Source organism: Hydra vulgaris, chromosome 14 (assembly GCF_038396675.1).
Source record: "Hydra vulgaris chromosome 14, alternate assembly HydraT2T_AEP".
Classification (NCBI taxonomy): Eukaryota; Metazoa; Cnidaria; class Hydrozoa; order Anthoathecata; family Hydridae; genus Hydra; species Hydra vulgaris.
In genome coordinates this window covers 10,982,749-11,004,976 of record NC_088933.1, presented here as the reverse complement: position 1 = coordinate 11,004,976, position 22,228 = coordinate 10,982,749, and the positions used below count along the sequence as shown (strand labels likewise).

At 29.6% G+C, this 22,228-nt stretch overlaps 1 protein-coding gene across 1 annotated transcript in view; it reads left to right on the top strand.

The window, feature by feature from the left end:
- LOC136090570 (hemicentin-1-like) overlaps positions 1-22,228 on the top strand; it is a 58,161-nt gene that overhangs the window by 24,039 nt on the left and 11,894 nt on the right. Inside the window, exons 4-6 of the mRNA XM_065817357.1 lie at positions 13,944-14,133; positions 14,250-14,533; positions 15,166-15,268. Coding sequence (XP_065673429.1) covers positions 13,944-14,133; positions 14,250-14,533; positions 15,166-15,268 — 577 coding nt within the window. The remainder of the gene's footprint in view (positions 1-13,943; positions 14,134-14,249; positions 14,534-15,165; positions 15,269-22,228) is intronic.

Genomic DNA, 22,228 nt, shown 5'->3' with positions numbered 1-22,228 from the left:
CCACTACAATTTTTGAAATCCCCGTACATTTACTGGTCTAAATCACATTTTAATTATTTTTTGAATTTTTGAAAATTTCTGGGGAAGTATACCTCCTAATTCAAAAAAAAAAATGTTTTGAGAAAATCTACTATGATCAGTCATTTTAAATTTATAAAGATTTTCTTTAAACATTTTTTTTGTAACTTAAGTACTTTTAGCACTAAGTTCTTCAATTAGACTATAAAACTGATAGTACTAACTCAAAAAAAATCTAATTAGAAGTTAAAATTTTAAAAAAGCCAAAGTGTAAACCAAAGTTTTAAGCGAAAGTTAAAATGCAAAGTTTTTTCAAAAATGTATATTCGAAACTTTCTTTTTCAAAATACTTGGACACCGTTTAGTTTAAATAACAACAAAAAATAAAATAAAAACCACGCATTAAAGATCATTAGGAGTTATTATTATAAAATTTTTGTTCTTCTTCTGCTTTACAGTGACGCACCCCACCATCTCATCTGTCAAAAGCACATTTTACAACTTTACTAATAGACTGTTTTTACTATAGAACCCAATTACTAAAATACAAAAATGACATTCAAAAAGCTTAGAGCATAATGAAAAATTTTGTAGGTAGAAAAGATATGAACATTATCAGTTCACCAAAAAAGCTAATTATAAATCAATGTAAAATTATTAACGATGCAATAACTGCCAATTTGTTTACACAAATTGGCAGTTATTTTCATGAAAATAAAACACTTGTTGTTAGTTATATTCATTCTTGTTTGCTTAGGTCCAAGTTTAGCATCGAAAAAAAAAAAAATTGCTTGAAATCATATCTAGTTTTCAATGCGTTTTTGAACCTTGCCTAGAGTAGAAAGAGCATCAGAGGATAAACCACCCTAAATATGACAACAGTATTCCATACAAGAACCAATAAGAGTTTTGTAGATTTAGAGAATAGAATCAGGAATAATAAAATGTTGAGCACGATAAAGAGAAAAAAACTGTGTGTATGGTTTACATGAAAAGTCAGTAGTAATTGAGAATCCAAAAAAACGTTAAGAAAAGGACACAGTGATAGGGTTGCAAGTAAATAATATAAGAATATTTATCGTATTACGATAATTGTGTAAAGTTTTTAACTAAGTTTTATTATAGTTAAATTTTACAAGTCACTGCAACCCCAAATCTGTTACAGAGGTTAGATAAGATTTAAGATCGGCTTCTTTTTCTATACGATCTTCTTTTTCTATACGATCTAAAACTCTATCTTTTGCACGATGAAATCTTTCAGTCACAACAGTTCAGTCAATTCAGCCGTAGAGCAAAAACCGTATTGATTGTCTGACAGTAAGTTATTTGACTCAAGATGAGATGATAGAAATTTGTTGATTAAAGAACCAAAGACTTTGCTTATAACAGAAAGATTGGACTGATTGGACAATAATTGGAGAGTTCAGAATGTTTTCCAGATTTTGTTTAAAATTGGAAAAACAGATGTCATTTTCCAGCAGGCAGGAAAACAAATCTCAGTCAAGCACTTATTAAGTAGTCTGCAGAGAACTAAAGAGAGTTCTGGAAAACAATTTCGACATGATTGTTTTCTGGACCACAAGCTCTTGAAAATTTTAGTTGAGATATGATTTTAGCAACAGAAGTTTAAGTGATTTAAATGTCTAACAATAGGTTAACCTGTTTAATTGGAAAGGAAGGAATAGAATAATTTAAGTGTCAAATTAGAAAAAATTATAAAAGGTATAAGGTTAGCGCCTTCAGTGATATTTTTTGTTCCAAAATAATTTTAAAGTTTCAGTTTTTTTAAAGTTTTAGTTTAAAGACAAAGTTTTTAGTTTTAGTTTTTATTCATTCCAGTAAATAATTTTAGTTTCAGTTTTTATTTAGTTCATGTTAAAATATTTTTAGTTCTAGTTTTTATTTAGTCCAATTTTCGTTTGTAGTGTAAGTTATTTTTCTCATGTAATTTTAATGTAACATATTATATAAATAATATAGGCATATATATTTAACAGAAGTAGAACTTAATGTTCTATATTTAAGCATATATATTTAACTTAATGCTTTAAGCGAACACAAAAATTAGCTTCTCAAACTATAAAAAATAATAAATAGTTTATTTATTGAGTTTAATACTTACTTGTATATTTCGCAAATATAGAGCGTAGTAATTATATGATTATCATCTAGACTAGATGAGAATTTAGTTTTAAGAATACTCGCATTTCCAATGACGCTGATATCTATTTCCAGTTCATTTATGAGCAAGCCACTAGTTAAAAATGTCTCTCAACATATGCTTCGGTTGCAGGAGCTGCCATGAGATCATCAGTTAATGGTGTAATGTTTGGGTAAACGGCACGTCTCATCTTCAATCAGAAATTTAAAGAATTTTGACACATATAGCTGTTCCTTCTTTCAATAAAATATTAAGTTTATTTTGTACTGTATTACTTGGAAAAAGCTTTACTTTATCTACAGCTGTTTTGCCGCTAAAATTTATCTCAGCAGAAAAAGCAGATGCACTTGCTGAAGGTAAATTGTGTTGCACCAATTTTTTTGCCTCTGACAAAATGCATGTCTTTTCATACTCTCTGATTTGCGTATGGTCAATATACAAAAAAGCTACAGCATACGTGGAATCAAGGAGACATGTAACACTTGGCTGTGAATTAAAATTAGGATTGTTTAGATGCAAAAGAACTGCAACCGACGACGCAGATTTGCAACCATTTTAACTGATACATCTTCTGCATTTTCAAACTGCTCAAGGTGGCATTCTAAATTATGTATTAAAGGTATAACACTGGATAGAGAAAGTGCATCCGTTCGGAGATTATCAGTTTCATAGACAAAAGATTCTAAAAGATGGACAAATTCCTAAAACATTATCTATTCCGTATTAGCAAGTGAATTAATGTTAAGGTCACCAAGCACTTTGTTGAGAGTTATCTTTATTTCTGGAAAATTCCGAACCATAAATAAGCACTGTTCTATCCTGTAGAACAGTCGCTGATCACAGTCTTACCACATTCGTAGATATTTTTTTCCAATGCCACCAAAGATTTGTGTGTTTTTCCACTAATCCACGTACCTTCAAAAGTAATTCATATATGGTAAATATACCATATATGCAAATTTTACTACTAAGTGTATGACACGTGTAAGACATCCCAATCTTCTAATTGCTACAATTTTAACTTTCAAGTCAACTTGTTCCCACTCTTCACTATTCGTTATACTCTCATGGTCTTCCGAATCTGTTATCTACTCTTCATTAACTTCATTTTCTGATTTAATAAGTATATCACATTCAGGATGAGCTTTCGTTCTCGATAACTTTATGACTTTTACCATATTTGTTATATTATCCGAATTAAAAAGCAATTTTTTTTTCCTGAAAATATTGCAATACTTTAAGCATTTTTCAAAACAATCAACCATTTGTTTACCTGGATCTTGATGTTTCCCAACATATAAATTAAGCAGAGCATAAACTAATTTTTCGGATTTGTAGTGAAAAAAACAAACCAAAATTTCTAAAAAAAACACAATGAGACCTTTTTTAGTCCAAACATCGAGGCATTTTGTGAAGCTTCTGTCTTTAGATATGTGGTCACGAAGTTTTTTTGTTAAAACAGTAAGCCTTTCATTAAGTAGGCTGGTAATTTTGGCAGAAGCAAGCATTAAAAATTTAGAATCCAAGATATTAACAAATTTTCTAAAACTTGCCTTATCCACCAGGGTCAATGGATTAAACGTTGCAATTATCATTTGAATAAGTGAGTTTAGTTGAATTTTATCGTAAGAATTAGCAGGAAATGCGATATTTTTACGAATAATGCATTGAAATGATGTCTGGTTTTGATTTGAGGACGATTCTAATAGAGTGGGCCACTGCTTTTCTTTTTATCCCCGTATGATTTTTTTCACTTAATTTCTTTAAATCCGACCCTTTTAGCTCAACGTTTATATACTTAGGTTTCACGCTAAGTAAAGCTAGAAAAAAGAAAATAATTGTGTGGAATTTTTTATTTGTATGTTTATATTTTATTTATCAATTTATTTAACAACTTATCAATAAATGAGCTCATAAAGTGTTAGATCTTTCCAGTGGAGAGCTCTAATATTCTCACTAAACCGATTATTTGCCTTAGTTACTCTAGTCTAAACAAAGATCTTAAAGAAATTATAGCGTTCTCTGTCAGAATAATAGTATAAAAACTATTTAGTCTGATTCAAGGTAATCAAATCATTAATAGGGAACCATCATATACGTTACTAAATATTTACTCTAAAATGATAAAATAAGTCGTTTGTTTAAAAAAAAAAAAAAAAATACCTCAAACAGATAAATAAATATTAAGATTTTTTGGTTTATTTCCACAAGACCATTAAATAAAACTAAGCATAGTGATTTAACAGATGGCGCATTGTAATTCAACCATTTCCACATTGAACTTTTCATTTTTCTACAATTACAAAGTTTACACAAATCATCGTGAGTTGTGTGTTGTCTTTCAATTTGACTTTTACCGGTATAGCATCTTCACAAGAAGATGAAAACCATGGAGTAGAATGAAGCTTGACTTGGAAACAACATGAAAAAATAAAGCCTTTTATACCTACTTGAATCAAGAAGGTTGCGTAGACGAAATATTTTTCAGCTGAGAAAGAAAAGACATTAGTCCAAAGACTGTCAAAAAAGAATGTCATAAAATGCATCTCAACCAACTTTAGAGTAATAGTAAGTATTACAATGATGGGTGTGTCCAAAGAAAAAGTACGAGATGAAAGATTTATAAAGATCATTGTATGGTCTAACTAAACTAGAAACTGAACGCTAACTAGGGTCTGAGAAAAGTCAAAATTCAAGGAGTGTATGTTATTGATAAGAGTTGTGACGCAACCGATATAATCTATGTAATATCTGAGTTAGAGCTTTAGAAATGCAGAAGTTAAAGGGTAAAGTGCAAGCAGGGTCAGTTGCACTAGACCCAAGTTGTTTAATATAATGGAAAAGGTTAAAAATTTCCCGAGATTTTTAGAAAAATTTCCAATAGTTTTTCGGAAATTTTTCTGTAATTTTGTTTAAAATTTCCAGAATTTTTCAAAAAATTTTAATTCCATTAAACTTATAGTTATTATTTAGTTTTATAAAATTCATTTATATGTTTCAAAAATATTTGTTTTATAATTGTAATGTTAGGGTATCCTTTAAGTATTTCCACAAAAAATATGAAATAATTAAGACCCACAAGCGATAAACATCTTTTAGTCAAATTTTCATAATAACTTTAAGAATAACGCATTAAAAAAAAATTAATAAAACGCTTAAGTTGTTATATGCTACTTTTACTTACATTACTTTGGTGAAACAACAAAAGCAGATGTTTTCCGAGTTAACTTGTCATTTAAACTTGTGCATAACATATTTCTAACTTATACTTCTTTAAACTAGGGTGTAAAATATTAACACAAAATACAAAGAATAAAGTCTTTTTTAGATTAACAACTTTTATTGTGCATTACTTTCGTAGAGCCTTTCAAAGTAACAAAGACATTTTATGTGCAAAGGTTGCATACAAAGACGATTTCAGGGGTAGAGTGTGTAGAGAAGGGCGGTGTACTACCCCCACAAAGAAGGTTATTTTCAAATTATAGTCGGTTTTTTGACGAATTTAGTCGGCTAGTTGGGTATTTGACACAACTCAGCTGGGTGAATTTTAGTTTTTAAGGACTTTCTTTTTTCGATTATTATAAGAAACGGTACTTTTCCTCCTCTTTTTTTAATTTATTGATTTATAAAGTCAAAAGTGCCCCAGCAGTGTTGTGGCGAGTGAGACTCAGGTCTTTAATGTACTTATTTAAACTTAGCGGTGGAATTTATGACCTCAAAATCATTACTTCTTTATTTTTATTGCCAAAAATGTTTTTAAATAGTTCAAATTTAGCAAAAAAATTTTATTTATCTTTTTGCATTCAATAAATCAATAATGTCTTTTAATAAAGAAAAAATTGTAAAATACTGTAAATATTCAATCAAATCTTTTTTTATATAATTTTACAGTTTTTAGTAACTTATAGGCCAATTTTATAGATATTGACAAATGCCCCATCCCCTTTAGGGATAGGGGTGAAAACCATGTTAAGCTTTAAAGAAAGCTTGCTACGGCAATGAACATCAATATGCTTAGCAAATAACAGGATAAAAAAATTATAGACAATTTTGAAAGCAAACTATTATAGTTGCTACTTAAAATTGTTTTTCACAGGGGACTTTCTAGAATATTTATAATTATAAAAATTTATAAGACATTAAATTTAACCCAATAACTGTAAAATAACATTTTTCAAAAAGTTCTAAATTTTCCGGAAATTTAATGGAAAGTTTTCCGGCTTAAAAAAAATATATACGGAAAAGAAAGAACGGTAAAAAACAAAGACAAGTATGATAGAATGAAGAGGTGCTAAGCGGAAGTATATGAAAGAATGATCAAAGAATCTGAATCTGATTTCACGACAAATTCGTGAACTAATGCGTATTCGTTGCCGCAAACCAAGCAACTGACTATATGACTCTTTAACCCTACTATTATGTTGGGGTCCAAACGGACCCCACGAGTAGTTTGTTTTTGCATTATATATTTATGTCGCTAGTAATTTTTTTCAAAATTTTATGTATCTGTTAAATATTACAAAGTGCACAAAGACCAAAAACATATTTTTTGAAAATTGCTCTCTTTTTTTAGTTATTTTCAAAATATACATCAATGATGTTGGGGTCCATATGGACCCCAACATAGTTTTCTTATAAACTTAACTGTTTTTCATAACTTATGCTTTTAAAAACTGTTTTTATTTTTTTTATTTGTGACTCAACCCTTTTCTTTGATATTTTTAGATAAATTAGATAAGTTTAGATTTCATAAAAAATATTAAAAATTATGGCTGAAAATAAAAAAAGAGTTTGTATTAGATACACTGCTGAACAGGCTCAGGAACTATTGTTTGCATCGCTTGATAGAGATCCATTAAGTGAAGAAGAGCTAACATCTGTTGATGATGATGAGGAAGAAGCTGAGCTGTCTGTTGTTGAAGTAACAACAGACAGCTCAGAATATACTGAGTCATCAGATGATGTTGATTTTCAAGTAGATACTCCTGCAATTTCAAAAGCAGAGAATAGGTCAACACCAGTATCAGGAGCTAGAAGATGTAGAACTCGTGGTGGAGTTAGAGGCACTAGCAGCATTTATGGCTTAAATAGTCAAAGGAAAATAAGTTATGCAAATCAGGTGTTAAATAGAGGAAATATACATAATGATAGAGCTGAGGAAATAAGTCCAGGTAAAACTAATGGAATAGTTGAAACTGAAGTGGAAGTTTGCTGTTCAACAAATGTTTATAAGTGCCCAAAAAGTAATGAAATATGGCAAAAACAAAGACTAAACAATTCTAAAAAATTTGCAGCACAAAATGTCATGAAATTAAAACCAGGATTAACACCATATGCAATACGTATGACAAATTCAATTAATAATGCTTTTCAACTTTTTTTTACCCCAAAGATCTTCAAGATAGTTCTAACTAATTCAAACAAAGAAGGTGAAATTGTTTTTAAAGAAAAGTGGGCACCAATATCTGAGAATGAACTAAATGGGTTTCTTGAACTTTTATTTTTAGCAGGTGTTTACCGATCAGCAGGTGAAGCTACAGAGGAGCTATGGCACATTAGTGATGGCCGGCAGATTTTTCGTTCGGTAATGAGTCGTGAGCGTTTTCATACCATTTCAAGAGTTTTGAGATTTGACGACAAAGCAACTCGATTATTAAAACGCAACAATGACAAATTTGCACCTATACGTGAGGTTTTTGACGTTTGGGTACAAACACTTTCAAATAGTTCTAGACCATATGAAAATGTTACTGTTGATGAAGAGCTAGTTCCATTTCGTGGACGTTGTTCCTTTAGACAATATATAAAATCCAAACCAGCTAAATATGGCTTAAAGCTATGGTTATTGTGTGATTCTAGTACCAGCTATGTCTTGAATGCACATATTTATACCGGTCGTATTCATGGGGAGGGACCAGAAAGAAATCAAGGAAAACGAGTAGTACATGATTTAGTTGAAGTCATAAAAGGATCTGGAAGAAATGTTACAATGGAAAACTTTTTCACATCAGTAACACTTGCAAAAGAACTTTTGGAGAAAAAATTAAGTCTAGTTGGAACGATGCGCAAAAAAAAAAAAGAAATTCCAACAGAATTTTTACCTGCTCGAACACGAGAAGTCTACTCTTCATTGTTTGGTCATCAAGAACAGTTAACTTTAGTCTCATATGTCCCAAAGAAAGGAAAGTCAGTCATTCTGCTGAGTAGCAATCATCGTGATGCAGAGTTATCGAATCGCCCTGACAAAAAACCACAGATAATTCTAGACTATAATTCAACAAAGGGTGGAGTAGATACTCTTGATCAAATGGTGTCTACTTTTTCTACAAAGAGAATGACCCGCAGGTAATTATAAATAAAGCAGTACTCTAAATAAATTTATGAAATCTATTATCTATTAGTCTATTTTTTATAATTCAGGTGGCCTATGGTAATCTTTTACAACATCCTAGACATATCTGCTGTTAATGCTTTTGTAATTTGGATGCATTTAAATCCTACATGGAATAAACAGATGACGCATTGCAGAAGATTGTTTTTAAAAGAGCTCGGTAAATCTCTGGTAGCAAACCAACTCCATTCAAGACTGTTACTTTCAAATTTATCTTTAAAGTTACACGATTCTATTTGCGAGTAACTTGCAAATATTTCATCACAAAATATTGAATTAAGTTCTTCTATGTCATTCAACGATCCACAAAATAACACAAAAAGGAGCAAAGATGAAAATAAAGCAAAATAAATTTTAGTGTGAAAAGAAAACGAGGTAGATGCAAGCTCTGTGTTAGATCACTTGATAAAAAAGTTCGAAGTACTTGTGATAAATGTAATAATTTTGTATGCTGTACATACAGCAAAATTCTTTGTGAACACTGTGCAAAGTAAACCATAGATGCATTTATATATATATATATATATATATATATATATATATATATATATATATATATATATATATATATATATATATAAATATATATATATATATATATATATATATATATATATTTATATATATATATATATTCATATATATATATATATATATTGTTTAAATTTTTTTTTAATAACAAAGTTATGTATTATTTTTGGTAAAACAGAATAAAATACATATATATATATATATATATATATATATATATATATATATATATATATATATATATATATATATATATATATATATATATATACATATATATATATATATATATTTGTTAAGATTTTTTTTTTAATAACAAAGTAATGTATTATTCTTGGTAAAACCGAATAAAACTATCTTGGGTAATCTTTTTAAACAACGAATTATTTTTTTAAAAACATAATTATTTAGTTGGGTACCGCATGGACCCCAACGTAACAAGTGGAAGTCAACTAGCGACGGCATAGTAGGGTTAATCTGTAGTATTTGATTAAAATGTGTTCAAATTACAGCACACATTTTTACCCGTTATTCTTTCGGTCAACAATTCTAAAGTAAAAATTAGTATGAGTAACATTAAATAGCGATATCTCACACCTCCCGCCTGCTAACTCACACCTCCGGTCCGCTTCCTTTATGTTTGTATTTCTGATAACGATAAACTCACACCTCCCGCCCGCTTCCTTTAAATTTATCTTTCTGAGAACGATAAACTCACACCTCCCGACTGCTTTCTTTAAGTTTTTATTTCTGATAACGATAAACACATACCTCCCGACTGCTTCCTTTAAGTTTGTATTTCTGATAATGATAAACTCACACCTCCCGACCGCTTCCTTTAAGTTTGTATTTCTGATAACGATAAAAAAACCTATCCTGATTAAAAATCGTTTAAAAGCACAAGAATGCTGGTGTAGAAAATAAAAATCTGTGAGCCCAATCTCTTATTTACAAAACTTATGTATTGATTATCACTTAACTATTTTATCATTATATTTATTTATTTACTATATTTTAATGAATTTTATAAAACGTACCACAAAAATAATCATCTTAAATAAATAACTTAATTAAAAAACTTAGCTTCTTAATTAAAAAAACAAAATAAATAAACTTACAGAAGTTTATTTAAATTATTGAGATTAGCAGCCCCAAGCCCAAGGAAACTTAGAGTAATAAAGTAACAATGTGTTTTTTCGGCCTGTTTAGAAGCATGCTACTATAAGAAGACCTGGAACTGCTTTCGCAAATAGTTTAAATAAAACTATTCAAACTTATTACGTCGGTACATACGTGGTAATCCTGCAGTTTAAAAAGCATCGCTCTCGTCAGAGGATGCTTTTTAAACATTAGAAATATTAAGTGAAATAATAATAATAAAAAAAGATGCTGCCCCATGCCAAACCGTTAGTCGATGTAGCAGCACTTCCTTGTAGCAACAGGCTATAAGATAGTCGATGTAGCAGCACTCCCTTGTAGCAACAGGCTATGAGATAGTCAATATAGCAGCACTCCCTTGTAGCAGCAGGCTATAAGATAGTCGATGTATGTACTGAAGCCAATAAATATTCCTTTTGTTTATATTAAAAAGTCACTACTTTGAGCAAGTCTTCACACGAAAGCGCAACAAGCGAGAAAATAAAATTATTTTAGGGCGCTTAACTGCAGGATTACCACATACGTTTCTATTATTTTAAATCTTTTATAAACGCATTTATATATCGCCCCAAATTTTGTCTGAACCTAGCTTAATTATAAACTTCTAATTATAAATCATACAAGCGTTAGTTTTTGCGATTTGACAAAAAACCACCACAAACCAGTTAGAAAAGAAAATAGAACCAAACCGAACTGACTTTGATTATACTGTACATTAGGTGATTAACTTAAATACAATTAATTTTCCTAAATGTTGTCTATTTATGTTACAAATGTAGATAAGACTATTTACAATATTGATTAATTGTATGCTTTATTATATTAGAATGACTCTAAATTAGTTTTTAAATCTTCTCGTTATCGAATAATTCACTTGATTGATCTACAAAAGTTTTTGAACCTAATTTTTTTGTTTTTAGTATATTATTTTGTGTTTAAGTGGTAGTTAATATTCAAATATACCTTATATGATAATAGCTATTGTAGAATAATTTTCAAATTAACTTTATTCCTGCCATTTTATTTTTCAAAATAATATATTCGAAATAGAAAAATGGCATTTTTAGATAGTAAGAAAACTAGAAAATCCATCAAGATTAAGCTGAACGAATATCTTGGAGGTCCTAGATAGTTCCTCTAAACTGATTTTCTAACATTACGCGAGGTCTCGCTGAAACATTGTTTGCAGCAATGTCTTAATCTGCAATGAGAAAAAAAACTAGTTTCTGAAAAAAATCTACGTAATGTTTCAATGCAAGAAATCTTTTTTTAGTGTCGCCCGTGAAATTTCAGAGCGATGGTTTATTTCTGATTTTAAAAAGTCTATAGTTTATTGTACTAAAGCTATAGAACTAAACTCGGTAAAAGTTGGTCTTCATTCTCTAAGTTAGCTCACCACAATTCCAAAAAGGCCAATAAAGAACACTGGGAATTTAAACTTGATAAAATTTTAGACATTGTTTTTTGCAAATGTAGAATTGTTTACTACAGTGAAAATTGATGCTCCTTGCAAAGAATCTTTCGATGACCGTGCTCATTGCCTTTGCAAAAGTCACTTAAATTTAAGAGTTTGTTTGAAAACAAACTCTTAAGTTTAACAAAAAGCTTGTTTGGATAAAAACTTAGCGAGAAAAACAAGTGTTTCATCTGAGTAAGAGTTTGGCCCGGATAATAAAGAAAACACAAACGTTAGCTTAAAAAACTTTCGTAAGTCAACAAATTAAGCAAGGCTCAATCGACAACGACAAGAAGCTAAGTTAGAGTCAATCAGAACATTTTATTCATATACTAATAGGTTTGACGCTAAAAATACGTCTAAAAACATGAATATATAAGTTTATTTATTTCTGACGTAACATACAGCAGAAATGAAAAATAATTCCAATGTTGATATGATCATTGATAGCGATAAAGTCAATGGTAGCAAAGAAGACTCAACATTAGAAAAACAAGAAAACTATCTTAAACAACCTTACATTAATGGGCTTCAATTCCGTCATATAATAGAAAAAATTGACGAGCCATCTTTTTTAGAAAAAGGATGGTGTGGAACAGTTACAACACTTTTTTCTAAAGTTCTTAAAAGAATAACTAAATTTACTCCAATACTCCTCCTGGAACCTTCAGTTAATATCAGTTAAGACTTTATTAAGCAAATGAGCATTCATATTTTAGTTGCATGAAAGTATTTAAATGCAATATCAAAATGAAAACGTTGATCCTAAAGTAGCAGCTCTTAAATGTGGCAGATTTCTCAGAGTTGATGACTTACTTATAACATAAGATGCTTGTTTTTGTATATGAGCAGTATAATTTTAAATCTGATAATCAGAGATTTTATGGCTCCTTGCATCTTGGATGACACACGACATTAAATACGGTCGCGGTAATTTTTTTAAGCATTTTCGACTACGGCAGAAGCAAGATGATAGAGTTAAAAAAGCCTCTAAACCTTATCTAAAATGAATCCTGTGCGGTTTTATCAGAAAATATACATGTCGCTATTCTCTGAATATTTGCAATCAACATAGTATTGGCAGACAGGACCGGAAGTAAACATAGCTTTATTGATGTAAGATCTTTTAAAGTTCCACAAACTATAAACCTTGATGCTTGTAAACTCAAAGAACTTATTATTTGGAAAAAAGAAGTCGTTACTGAAGCAACTTTCACAGCTAATTTGTCATTACCCTATCTCAACGCATTGAGAGTTTCTTCCCTGGAGCTTCCTTTATATTTATTACATATCCAACGTTGTGAGGTGCAGTCAAATTGTTGCTGAGGCAGCTAACTTAGACTGTGGTTGGGATAAAAGAAATAGCTTTGTGCAAACTCAGTTTCAAAATCGAGAAATGTGATGAAATCAAAAAAAGACTTTGTTTAAACAATCAATGCAAAAAAAACAACTACATTACAAAATTTTTAATTCTTGCTCTCACTTTTTTTTTATAAAGAGCGATTATTATTTTTTTGTTTTGCCTTGTTTGTTTATTCTGTCGAATAATATCTTTTAAAAGTTTATAAATAAAAACGCTTGCGGGGCAAGTAGAAGACATTATTTTGTCACCGAAGTTATATTATGTTATATATTTAGTTACTTCCAATTCTTATTAATAAATTGATTTCATTTGGCTATTATTGCTGTATTTCTTACTAAGTTGTTATATCTTTAAGCTTGTAAAGTTTACAAGTTGTTTTTATTAGGTTTTTTTATTAATAGTTTTTGCAACTATTGCATTTCCGCTGTTTAAATAAAGGTTGTTTCCTTTTTGTTTTAGGAAGGTGGGGTAGGGGGTTAGGGAGGGTTTATATTTATAGTTACAAACTTTGATGTTTATGGTTTGAACAGTTTTCTATAAGTTCTTGTCATAATTACAGCTTGAAAAGAAAAGGATATTTTCATTCAGGTTACTCCAATATTTAAAGTAACCTTTTTACAATTAACGGTGTGCAAAATGTTAAAGTGTTTGAACTGATGATAAGCCTAAAAACACAATAACTTTAAAATTAAAATCAAAATTTTTTTAAATTTTCAAAAGTGGAAACAATTATTTTTATTAATTTTTATGTTAACTGCATTTAAATCTTTACTTATTTCTTTAATATAATAGAAAATATAAACAAATAAAATGTGTAAATTAAACTGAATAATTTTTTTTCTTAAGTTTCTCTATATTTTAACAGGTAGTATATTGACTATAACTAACATAAAAGGAAAGTCTGATGGTGATGCTAATCTCTATGATACTGGAAGGTATCGTTGCATTGCTACAAATGAAATAGGAATAGTTTTTGATGAAATTTTTATCAATGTTCGTGTAATTGGCGCCTTTAGACCAGGTTTTCAATACGAAAATGAGCCAAATTATATTAGGTATTATCGCTGCCATCTTTTTATCTTAATTTATAAAATAGTTATGTTGAAGATTTATAAAAACTAAAAAGCTAATGACATTTTTCATTTTTTAATTTTTCAATTTTTTCAATTAGACCTCTTATTGGGCAAAAGTTAATTATACCTTGTCCAAATCACAAAAAAGGTTATGGTTCTAGTATTCGATGGGGTATAGTAAGCTCTGAAAGAAAAATAGACTATTGGTATCCAGGTTACTATCCTCATGTATTTCAAACTTCCTCTGGTTCACTTGTTTACAGCGTTGTTCTTGAAAATGATATTAAAGAGTCGCTTAGCAACGGTGGCCTCCGTTGTATTTTGATAAATAATGGATATACAATTTTCTCAAATCAGCAAGTTTTGTATGAGGCTTATGATAGTAAGTTAACTTTAATTTTATTAAAGAAAATTCAACTGCTTCCTAAACAAATGTTACAAAATTTTACTTAAATTATAAGTTTAAAAAGTTTATGTATTTGGAGAAAAACTTGTTAGCATAAAACAAAAATACTAAAGAAAGAATATAATAATTTTGATATGAATTTTTGCAAAGCTTAGATATTCAAAAAATCCGTACTCTCCAATATGGTCGGATTAGCTTGGATAATGGCAACACTCGGAATTAGGGTTGGCGTTTGGCAATGCTGACCTAACTGCCGGAGTAAAAGTATTTGAGCTTGTCACTTTTTTGCCGACGTTCTTATTATATTTTTGTATGGTGAAACGTTTATGTTAATAAGTTTGTTTCCAACTTTTGTCGCATTCTTACTGCTGCTGCTGATATTGAGTATTTATAATTCTTGTTGGTAATGATCGTTAATATCATTCTTAGGTTTAAAAGTCATTTGATTCCCTTATTTCAACAACAAAAAGTAAATAATTATGCTACGCCGATTTTTTTTCTTATAAGATTTTTAGTTTTACTTTTTACACAGTTGAGAAGAAATATTTTTTATTTTGTGCAACTTAAATTAAAAAAATATATTTTCTTTTATTTGTTTTATTATATAGTTAAACAAGAAAAAAGAAAACCAGAGCTTCTAGCTTTACTTGATCCTGAAATGATTGCTCCAATTAATTCAACATATTCAATGATTTGTGGTGCGCTCGGAGAGTAAGTATTCTAGGATCTGCGTTAAGCATAATGGAGCTTTATTTTAAAACTTTTTGACTAAAGCTTCGTTTTTCTTAATGAAAACGTGTGTGATTACAATTCCAAACCTTTATTGGCTTAGCATAATGTTAGTATACATTTCACAATTACTTTTACTTTATATGTAGATACTACCTGTTTTAACTAAATCTCGAGTAAGGGAGATCAAGCCTAGTTAACAAGAGACTAAGATTTAGAGCTTTTTGGATTTTAAGAACTATTTTTTTTGTTGTCTAAAACGCCTCTTTAATGTTGCAAAAAATATATAAAAGTTTGGTAAATTAATTACTTATAATATATTTATTGGTTTAATAGTTTACGTGTAAAACGTAAAAAAATGTTTTTAATAAATAAGTTGAGAAACCATATTTCGTTGACATTTGATCTAGGGAGTAATAATAATGTTCTATAGGGCAAGAATGGATTGTTAATCGTTGCTGTTTCTTTTTAATTTTAAGTGTATAGTGTTGGTTTACTTTTTAGTTTATAGTTCTAATTTTGTTGCACAGTGGCGCATTTATTTTTTAACCTAAATAGTATATTATTAACATAGTAATGTTATAATATATTATTTACATAGTAATGAGATTGAAAAGGGTTATATTGTAAGTTATACTGTTATATGGATACAAAAAAATAGTTTGTTGTAATAGTATTATTTACAATAATATAGAATGTTTAAACATATAATAAGTGGCCGGAGCAAGAAGAAGGCGTATACAGTCTTATCACTTATCTCTAATTGCAAAGCCGTTGTCAGTTTATTCAACGCTCAAAAAAAAAAATAAAAAAAAATAAAGATGAAACACTTTTATTTCGCACAGATCACAAGTGCTTACATATTTCATATTTTGAACAAACAAAAGTTACCATAAATTAAGAAGTAAATAAAACAAGTCAAAGTTAATATTAATGTGTATCCAAGTAAAATGTTTGTTTAAGATTAACAATTTTTTTACATTTTTTCTTGAATTTTTTTAATTCTTATGCTATCCAAACTGAAAAGAAACTGAGGACATTATTTAATTAGTTAATTATTTGTAAGATGGTATACAAAAGGTATATAATAATGTAGAGCGGTTTTTTGATAATAAAATCTTGGGTCTCTTGCAAGTTGCCCGCGTTCTTTAAATAATAATGACTTGTTACAAAATTTTTTTGTATTGATTAAAAAATCGAAAGGAAAAAAAAAAAAAAGAAGTGAAAAGTAATAAATTTTTCAAATTATATATTTAATGCTCTTTTTTGAAAATGTAATATAACTGAATTTCTTCTCGAATATTTAGATTCTTTTATAAATTTTTCCATAGACAAGTACAGTTTTATTGGTTTTAAATTTTTTTTCATAGAAAAAGCAAAAAAAATAACTATTTGAAATTTGTGTGGGGTATGTATAAAACTTATCCTAAAATAAGTATGAAATACATTAGGTGATAAACTATGTTTTGATTTTTTACGTGAACAGCTAAGTTGAGTGTGTAATAAGTTTATAAAAATTAGGAGAATTTAGTTCGCTTAAAAGAGAGCAATAAATAGTTCTATTAACGCCAAATATATTATTGAGTTTTTTGTTTATTTTTTTAGATATTCATTCAAAGTTTAAACTTCCCGATTGAAAATTGCAATCGTAGAGATAACCATTATTAAATGCAAAGTATTTATGCTTTTTAAACATTCACTATTAAGAAATGGTTTAACACTATACAGGGTTGCAAGGGTAGGCTAACCCCCTAAGAAAAATTTATTAAAAATTTTGGCTAGTTTAGATCCTGGAGTTGACATATTTGGATTTTTAGTTGGCAGCCAACAAATGTAAGCCAACGAGAACTTATTTTTTTAAGTCTCCATTTCAATTTTCTTCAGCCTTCATTCAGCTAAGAAACAGATACGTTACCTCCACTTATAATTTCTTTTTGGGATGGCTCTGACTCCATATAGCATAAAAGTATTTTTCTAGATTTTGTTTTTAATCAACTTATTATAAAAATTCTACGACATTTTTCCTAACATTTAATAAAAGTACTTACTTATAATCCAATTTAATCCAACAAATTTTTACTTCATTCAACTTTTTAAAAAGACCATTTATATTAACGTTTGAGTACAAAAAAAAATAATGTCATCATAAAACAATATAAGTTTTAAAACTTGTATTATAAGTATAAATCATTTATACACAGCAGGAACAATAAGCTCTTTCATATTTGTGTCATTTTTAAGTCAGCTGCACGTCTTAAATTCCAGCATTGTAAGTTAATGGTTATGTTTGTTTTTGGATTACCATACTTTTTAGCTAATTAAGTTTTTATGCAACAAAGTCAGGATTTTAATGTTTGTTCGCTAGCGAATTATTGCACTATTTTTAGTTGTTTTCTAATCGATACTGCAATCAAATTATTGTTTTCTGTTTTTTAAGAGCCGTTTTTTCTAAGAATCAGGCAAATTCCTGAAACTGTGGAAGTGACCTCTTCCAAATTGCTTGAATTTTTTATATATTGATCAGAATATAGAGAAAACCTGTTGGGGAAAAAAAAATTTTCAAAAATGTTTCGTTCACTCGGAATCTGGGCTTAAATTTTTGAGATTTTTTTAAAAATTTTTAGAAATTTAGTTTTTGCCACCTTTGAACCCATTTTTTTGGCAAGGCAAAAAGTTGCACATAGCTTTTGTAGTTAATATCAGACGTAACCCAAAAGCTCTCTCCAAAAAATATAAAAAAGTTGCGTGACACTGTGCGGTTGGCTAATTATCATAAATCAAAAGTACAAAATCAATCACTTTTGTCAACTTTTAATCGGAGTTAATTCTAGCGGCGAAGTGTTGCACACAATTTTTCTTTTAGGATTTGAAATTATCAAAGGTATTGAGTCTAAAAATGCAAAGAAAGTTATGTGATACCTAAGGCCTATTAATATATTAAGGCTTGAAATTGGAAAAAAATGTTTTAGTATACTTACAAAATGAACCATTACGGCAGAGGCGCTTAGTTTTGTAAAAATGTAAACATATCCAACTGTCAATACAAAAAGGTCCTAACATAATAATAAAAAAAATTCGTGTGATTTTGTCACACGCATGATATAACATGAATTAAAAACTGAACAAAAATCTAACATCAAGATAACTATATTGCTAATTAAATAAAACATAAATCAAACATTTAAATGTTTTTCCATTTAAAAATTAGTTTTTCATTTATTAATAGAGTCATTTACACACATTATCCACCACATCACACATAATTTCTACTCTGCTGCAGTAAGTTTCTCTAAGAATAATGATATGACTGTATTATAGTCTTCTTCGGATAATGAATAATCGCCACAACCACTGATTAGAAAAGGAGCATTTACTAAACAGATAATTTTACCAGTTTGGTTATTTATCTCCTCGGTAGTAACTGGCCAGCGAAAAGTATTCTTCTCTTGCCCGTTAATCATACAATTAACTCTGATCCCAGTTATAGATACCTAAAAGTATTAGCGCAACATTTAAAATAATATAATAAAGAGTTTATGATTTGTTTAATTTTGCTTACATTCAATAAAACTTGTAAAGTCTTATATAATGTCATTCTGAAATTATTTTTACATTTTATTTATATTCCTTTTATTTTAGAGCACTGTTTTGTAAAACAAAATAAAAACTTGAAACTAATATATACTTTGAATAATATTACCTCCACAATATATCCAATATTCCATTATTTTTCATATGCAACAGCAACCCAATCATTCACTTTCCATACAAGACAAATTTCTTTTGCAAGATTGGCGATGTCTTCCTCATATTTATTATCATCTTCATTGTCTCCTGCCAGATTAAAGTCATCATTTTCGCCATAAACTTCTTTGTTATCGTTAACCTGACTATTTTCATTATTTTCTGTTGTCGGTTCTACCAGCTTACCTTTTCTTTTCAGGTTACTAAATCTATGACAATATCAATTGTACATATTTTTAAACATATGTAAACAAACACACAAAATTATAACTTTCACCTAAATTTTAATTTCATATTTGTAAAAGAACTATTTAACAGTCAGAAACATAATCTAATTTGCAAAAGTTTTGATAGCAACAATGCCTACCTTGAAAATAAAGATCTTATCTGTTGGCTAGTTACATATTGATCAGGCGGAAGTTCTCTCCTCAGCTGCATGTGAACCTGCTCAGGGCTCATTTTATTACCTGATTCTTCTCCACGAATAAAGTATTTATATAACAGTTCTTTCTGCTGATTTGAAAATCTAAAAGAACTTCGAACTGGTAATGCCCAACCTTGCAATAGAAAAATGTTCATGCAATGTGGTTTGTCTTTTACGGAAGCAATGTTAGAGGATGAAGAAATTGGCATATTTAGTTGTGAAGTAATTTTCATCTTATGAACAAACGAGTTGCAAACTTTATCCAATGATGTTAATGATTTCGGAACTGTATGAAGACCGGATAGCATGTGTTCTTCTAACTCAGCATCGCTTTCAAATGATAAAGTACAATTCATTTCAGTGCAAAATCTTAATGAATATAATTGCCTGTCACTTCTTTTCTGTTTTTCCTTAAGTGACTTGTTACGCTTAATTGAATTATCTGTTTTGCTATATGGCAACAACAACTTAATCGAGGGTTGAATTTTAAGATTTCCATATACTCTTGTTCAATTCCCTCACCGATATTGAAATAACGCCACATCTTCATACTTTTCTCACCAAACTCAAATGAGTGATAGTTGCTAATGTTCTTAATCTTTGGTCCAGTAACTACAGTTTTATCATTGCTAATTTGAGCAACTGCTACTTTTGCATCTTTAGCGCCAAAACTATAATGCATAGCCTTGTGTATATCTTCAGCAGTCAAAAGATTATTACCAGAGTCAACGTAACTCCTTAAAATTGTCTTTACAACTGCACTCTCCCTGTCACATTGATCTTTTCCACAACAGGGTTCATTATAATCATATCTCAGCAACTTTATATCTCTCTCTTTGCATACATTGTAGATTGCTTCAGCTGAAAGATTTCCCTGATAGCAGCCGGCATTATCAGATTTGGTAAACATTTTCTTGATATGCGGTTGATTAATTCTGAATTGGTCTAAAACTGCAGTGGCTAACGAAACAACATCACCTATTCCCTGATCACACCTATACATTGAAGTAAAGTAAACACGTTTGAATAACTTTCCTGCTATTTTTATGAAGAATATATCCACATGTAAACTCATTCCTTTCTTGCCAAAATACTCTCTTTGGTCCTCTCTGTATCGAACCGGAAGAATTTTTTGACAAAAATCTTTAAGCCAGAAAGCAGTTTCATCGTTTAATTGCTTAAAAGCTTCGATTTTTGCCTTTTTCTGTTGAGAATCTCTCATCAGGTGTTTTATGTAGTTGAATACATCCTTTACAGCAATTTCCAAATCATAAATAGAATCAGCATCGTCAGAATTTTGTATTGTTAGTTCTTTGATCATCTCAATAGCTTTGCACAAATCATAGCAATCGGCACATACCACTTCTGATATCTCTGTGTTGGATTGAAGATTTTTTTCAGATGGATCTGATAAGGCATGTTTTGAGCTATGAGAAGAAATGTTTGAGTCATTGACACTACAATTGGTTTGATAACTTGTTTTCAAATACCTTTTTCCTTTTTCAAGGGCAGCTTCGAGAGATTTAGAACTAAATCTTTGTGCCAATTTTTGTAATGTTTGAAAAACATTCATGCCTGAAGCAGTAACATCATCTAATCCAGCTAAGCTTTTTCGACTTGAAGGTTTTATTGCATGCAATACTTTCCACAAACTTGAATCAGATAATGGTATATAATTGTTTTCACTACAACTTTTTCGATAGAACATGATAGCGTGGCTATATTTTGTCGTCAGTATTGCATGCACTATCTTTTGTTCTTCACCGCTGTCGTATTTTAATTTGGTTATTCCATAAGCAACATCATGCAAAATACCGCTTGTGAATATAAAGTCTAAGAAATGCTCACACTTTGTTTGATCAAGACTAGATCGGACGAATACTTTCTTCTCTGGAAATCCCAACCCTTTATGAGATGCATGCCATTTTCTTGCTGTTTCTATACGATGTTTGGTACACTCAAATGTGTTCATTATAAACTTTTTGGTATACTTGGTATGGTCTAATAATGAGAGGATAACTAACTTTCCCATGGAATCACTTTGCTTATATACTTTCTGAGCACGAATAATTTCAATTGGGAGAGGGCTATTTATTTCATCAACATTTTTACTGTTAAGAAAATCTATAAGTATTTCCTCTTGTCCAGGAGCAACAGCTTCCGCAAATATTTTCTTTAATAAGTTTTCTAGGCGAACATACTTGCGTTTTAACTTATCTTTAGTAGTATCTTCCAGATATTCGAACTTCCTTTTTAATCTAAGTTTTATTGGACTTGCATTAAGAACCTCAGTTACACTCTCACGGCTTCTTAGAGATTCGTCCAAAATCTCCTGTGGAACATTAATTTCACCGGGATCAAATTCTTCATCTGGAGTAGCAGGTGTCATATATGTTTGTTCTTGTTGTGCTTGTGTTTCTGTACATAAATTGGTGTTTTCGTTGACTCTAGATAAAGCAGTTTCTTGCTTTAAATGGGTAAAACACAGCATTGCACCAACTGAAAATACTTCATTGTATCGCTTTGACATTGATATGACGACATGAATTGGTGACGCCCTTAAAGCGGGAGATTTTTTTCCTTTTATATTTAGATGGTGAGGATGAAAGCATGTTTTTGGAGGACTCCATGCAATACCAAACGTGTACCGGTGAAAAGCACATATTTGTTCATCCTTTTCAAGATTTCTTTTAAGTCTATTTGCAATAAGTCCATTTTCTTCCCAAATATTATTATCGTTTAATCGCATGACCTAAAAACAATTTTTTAAACAA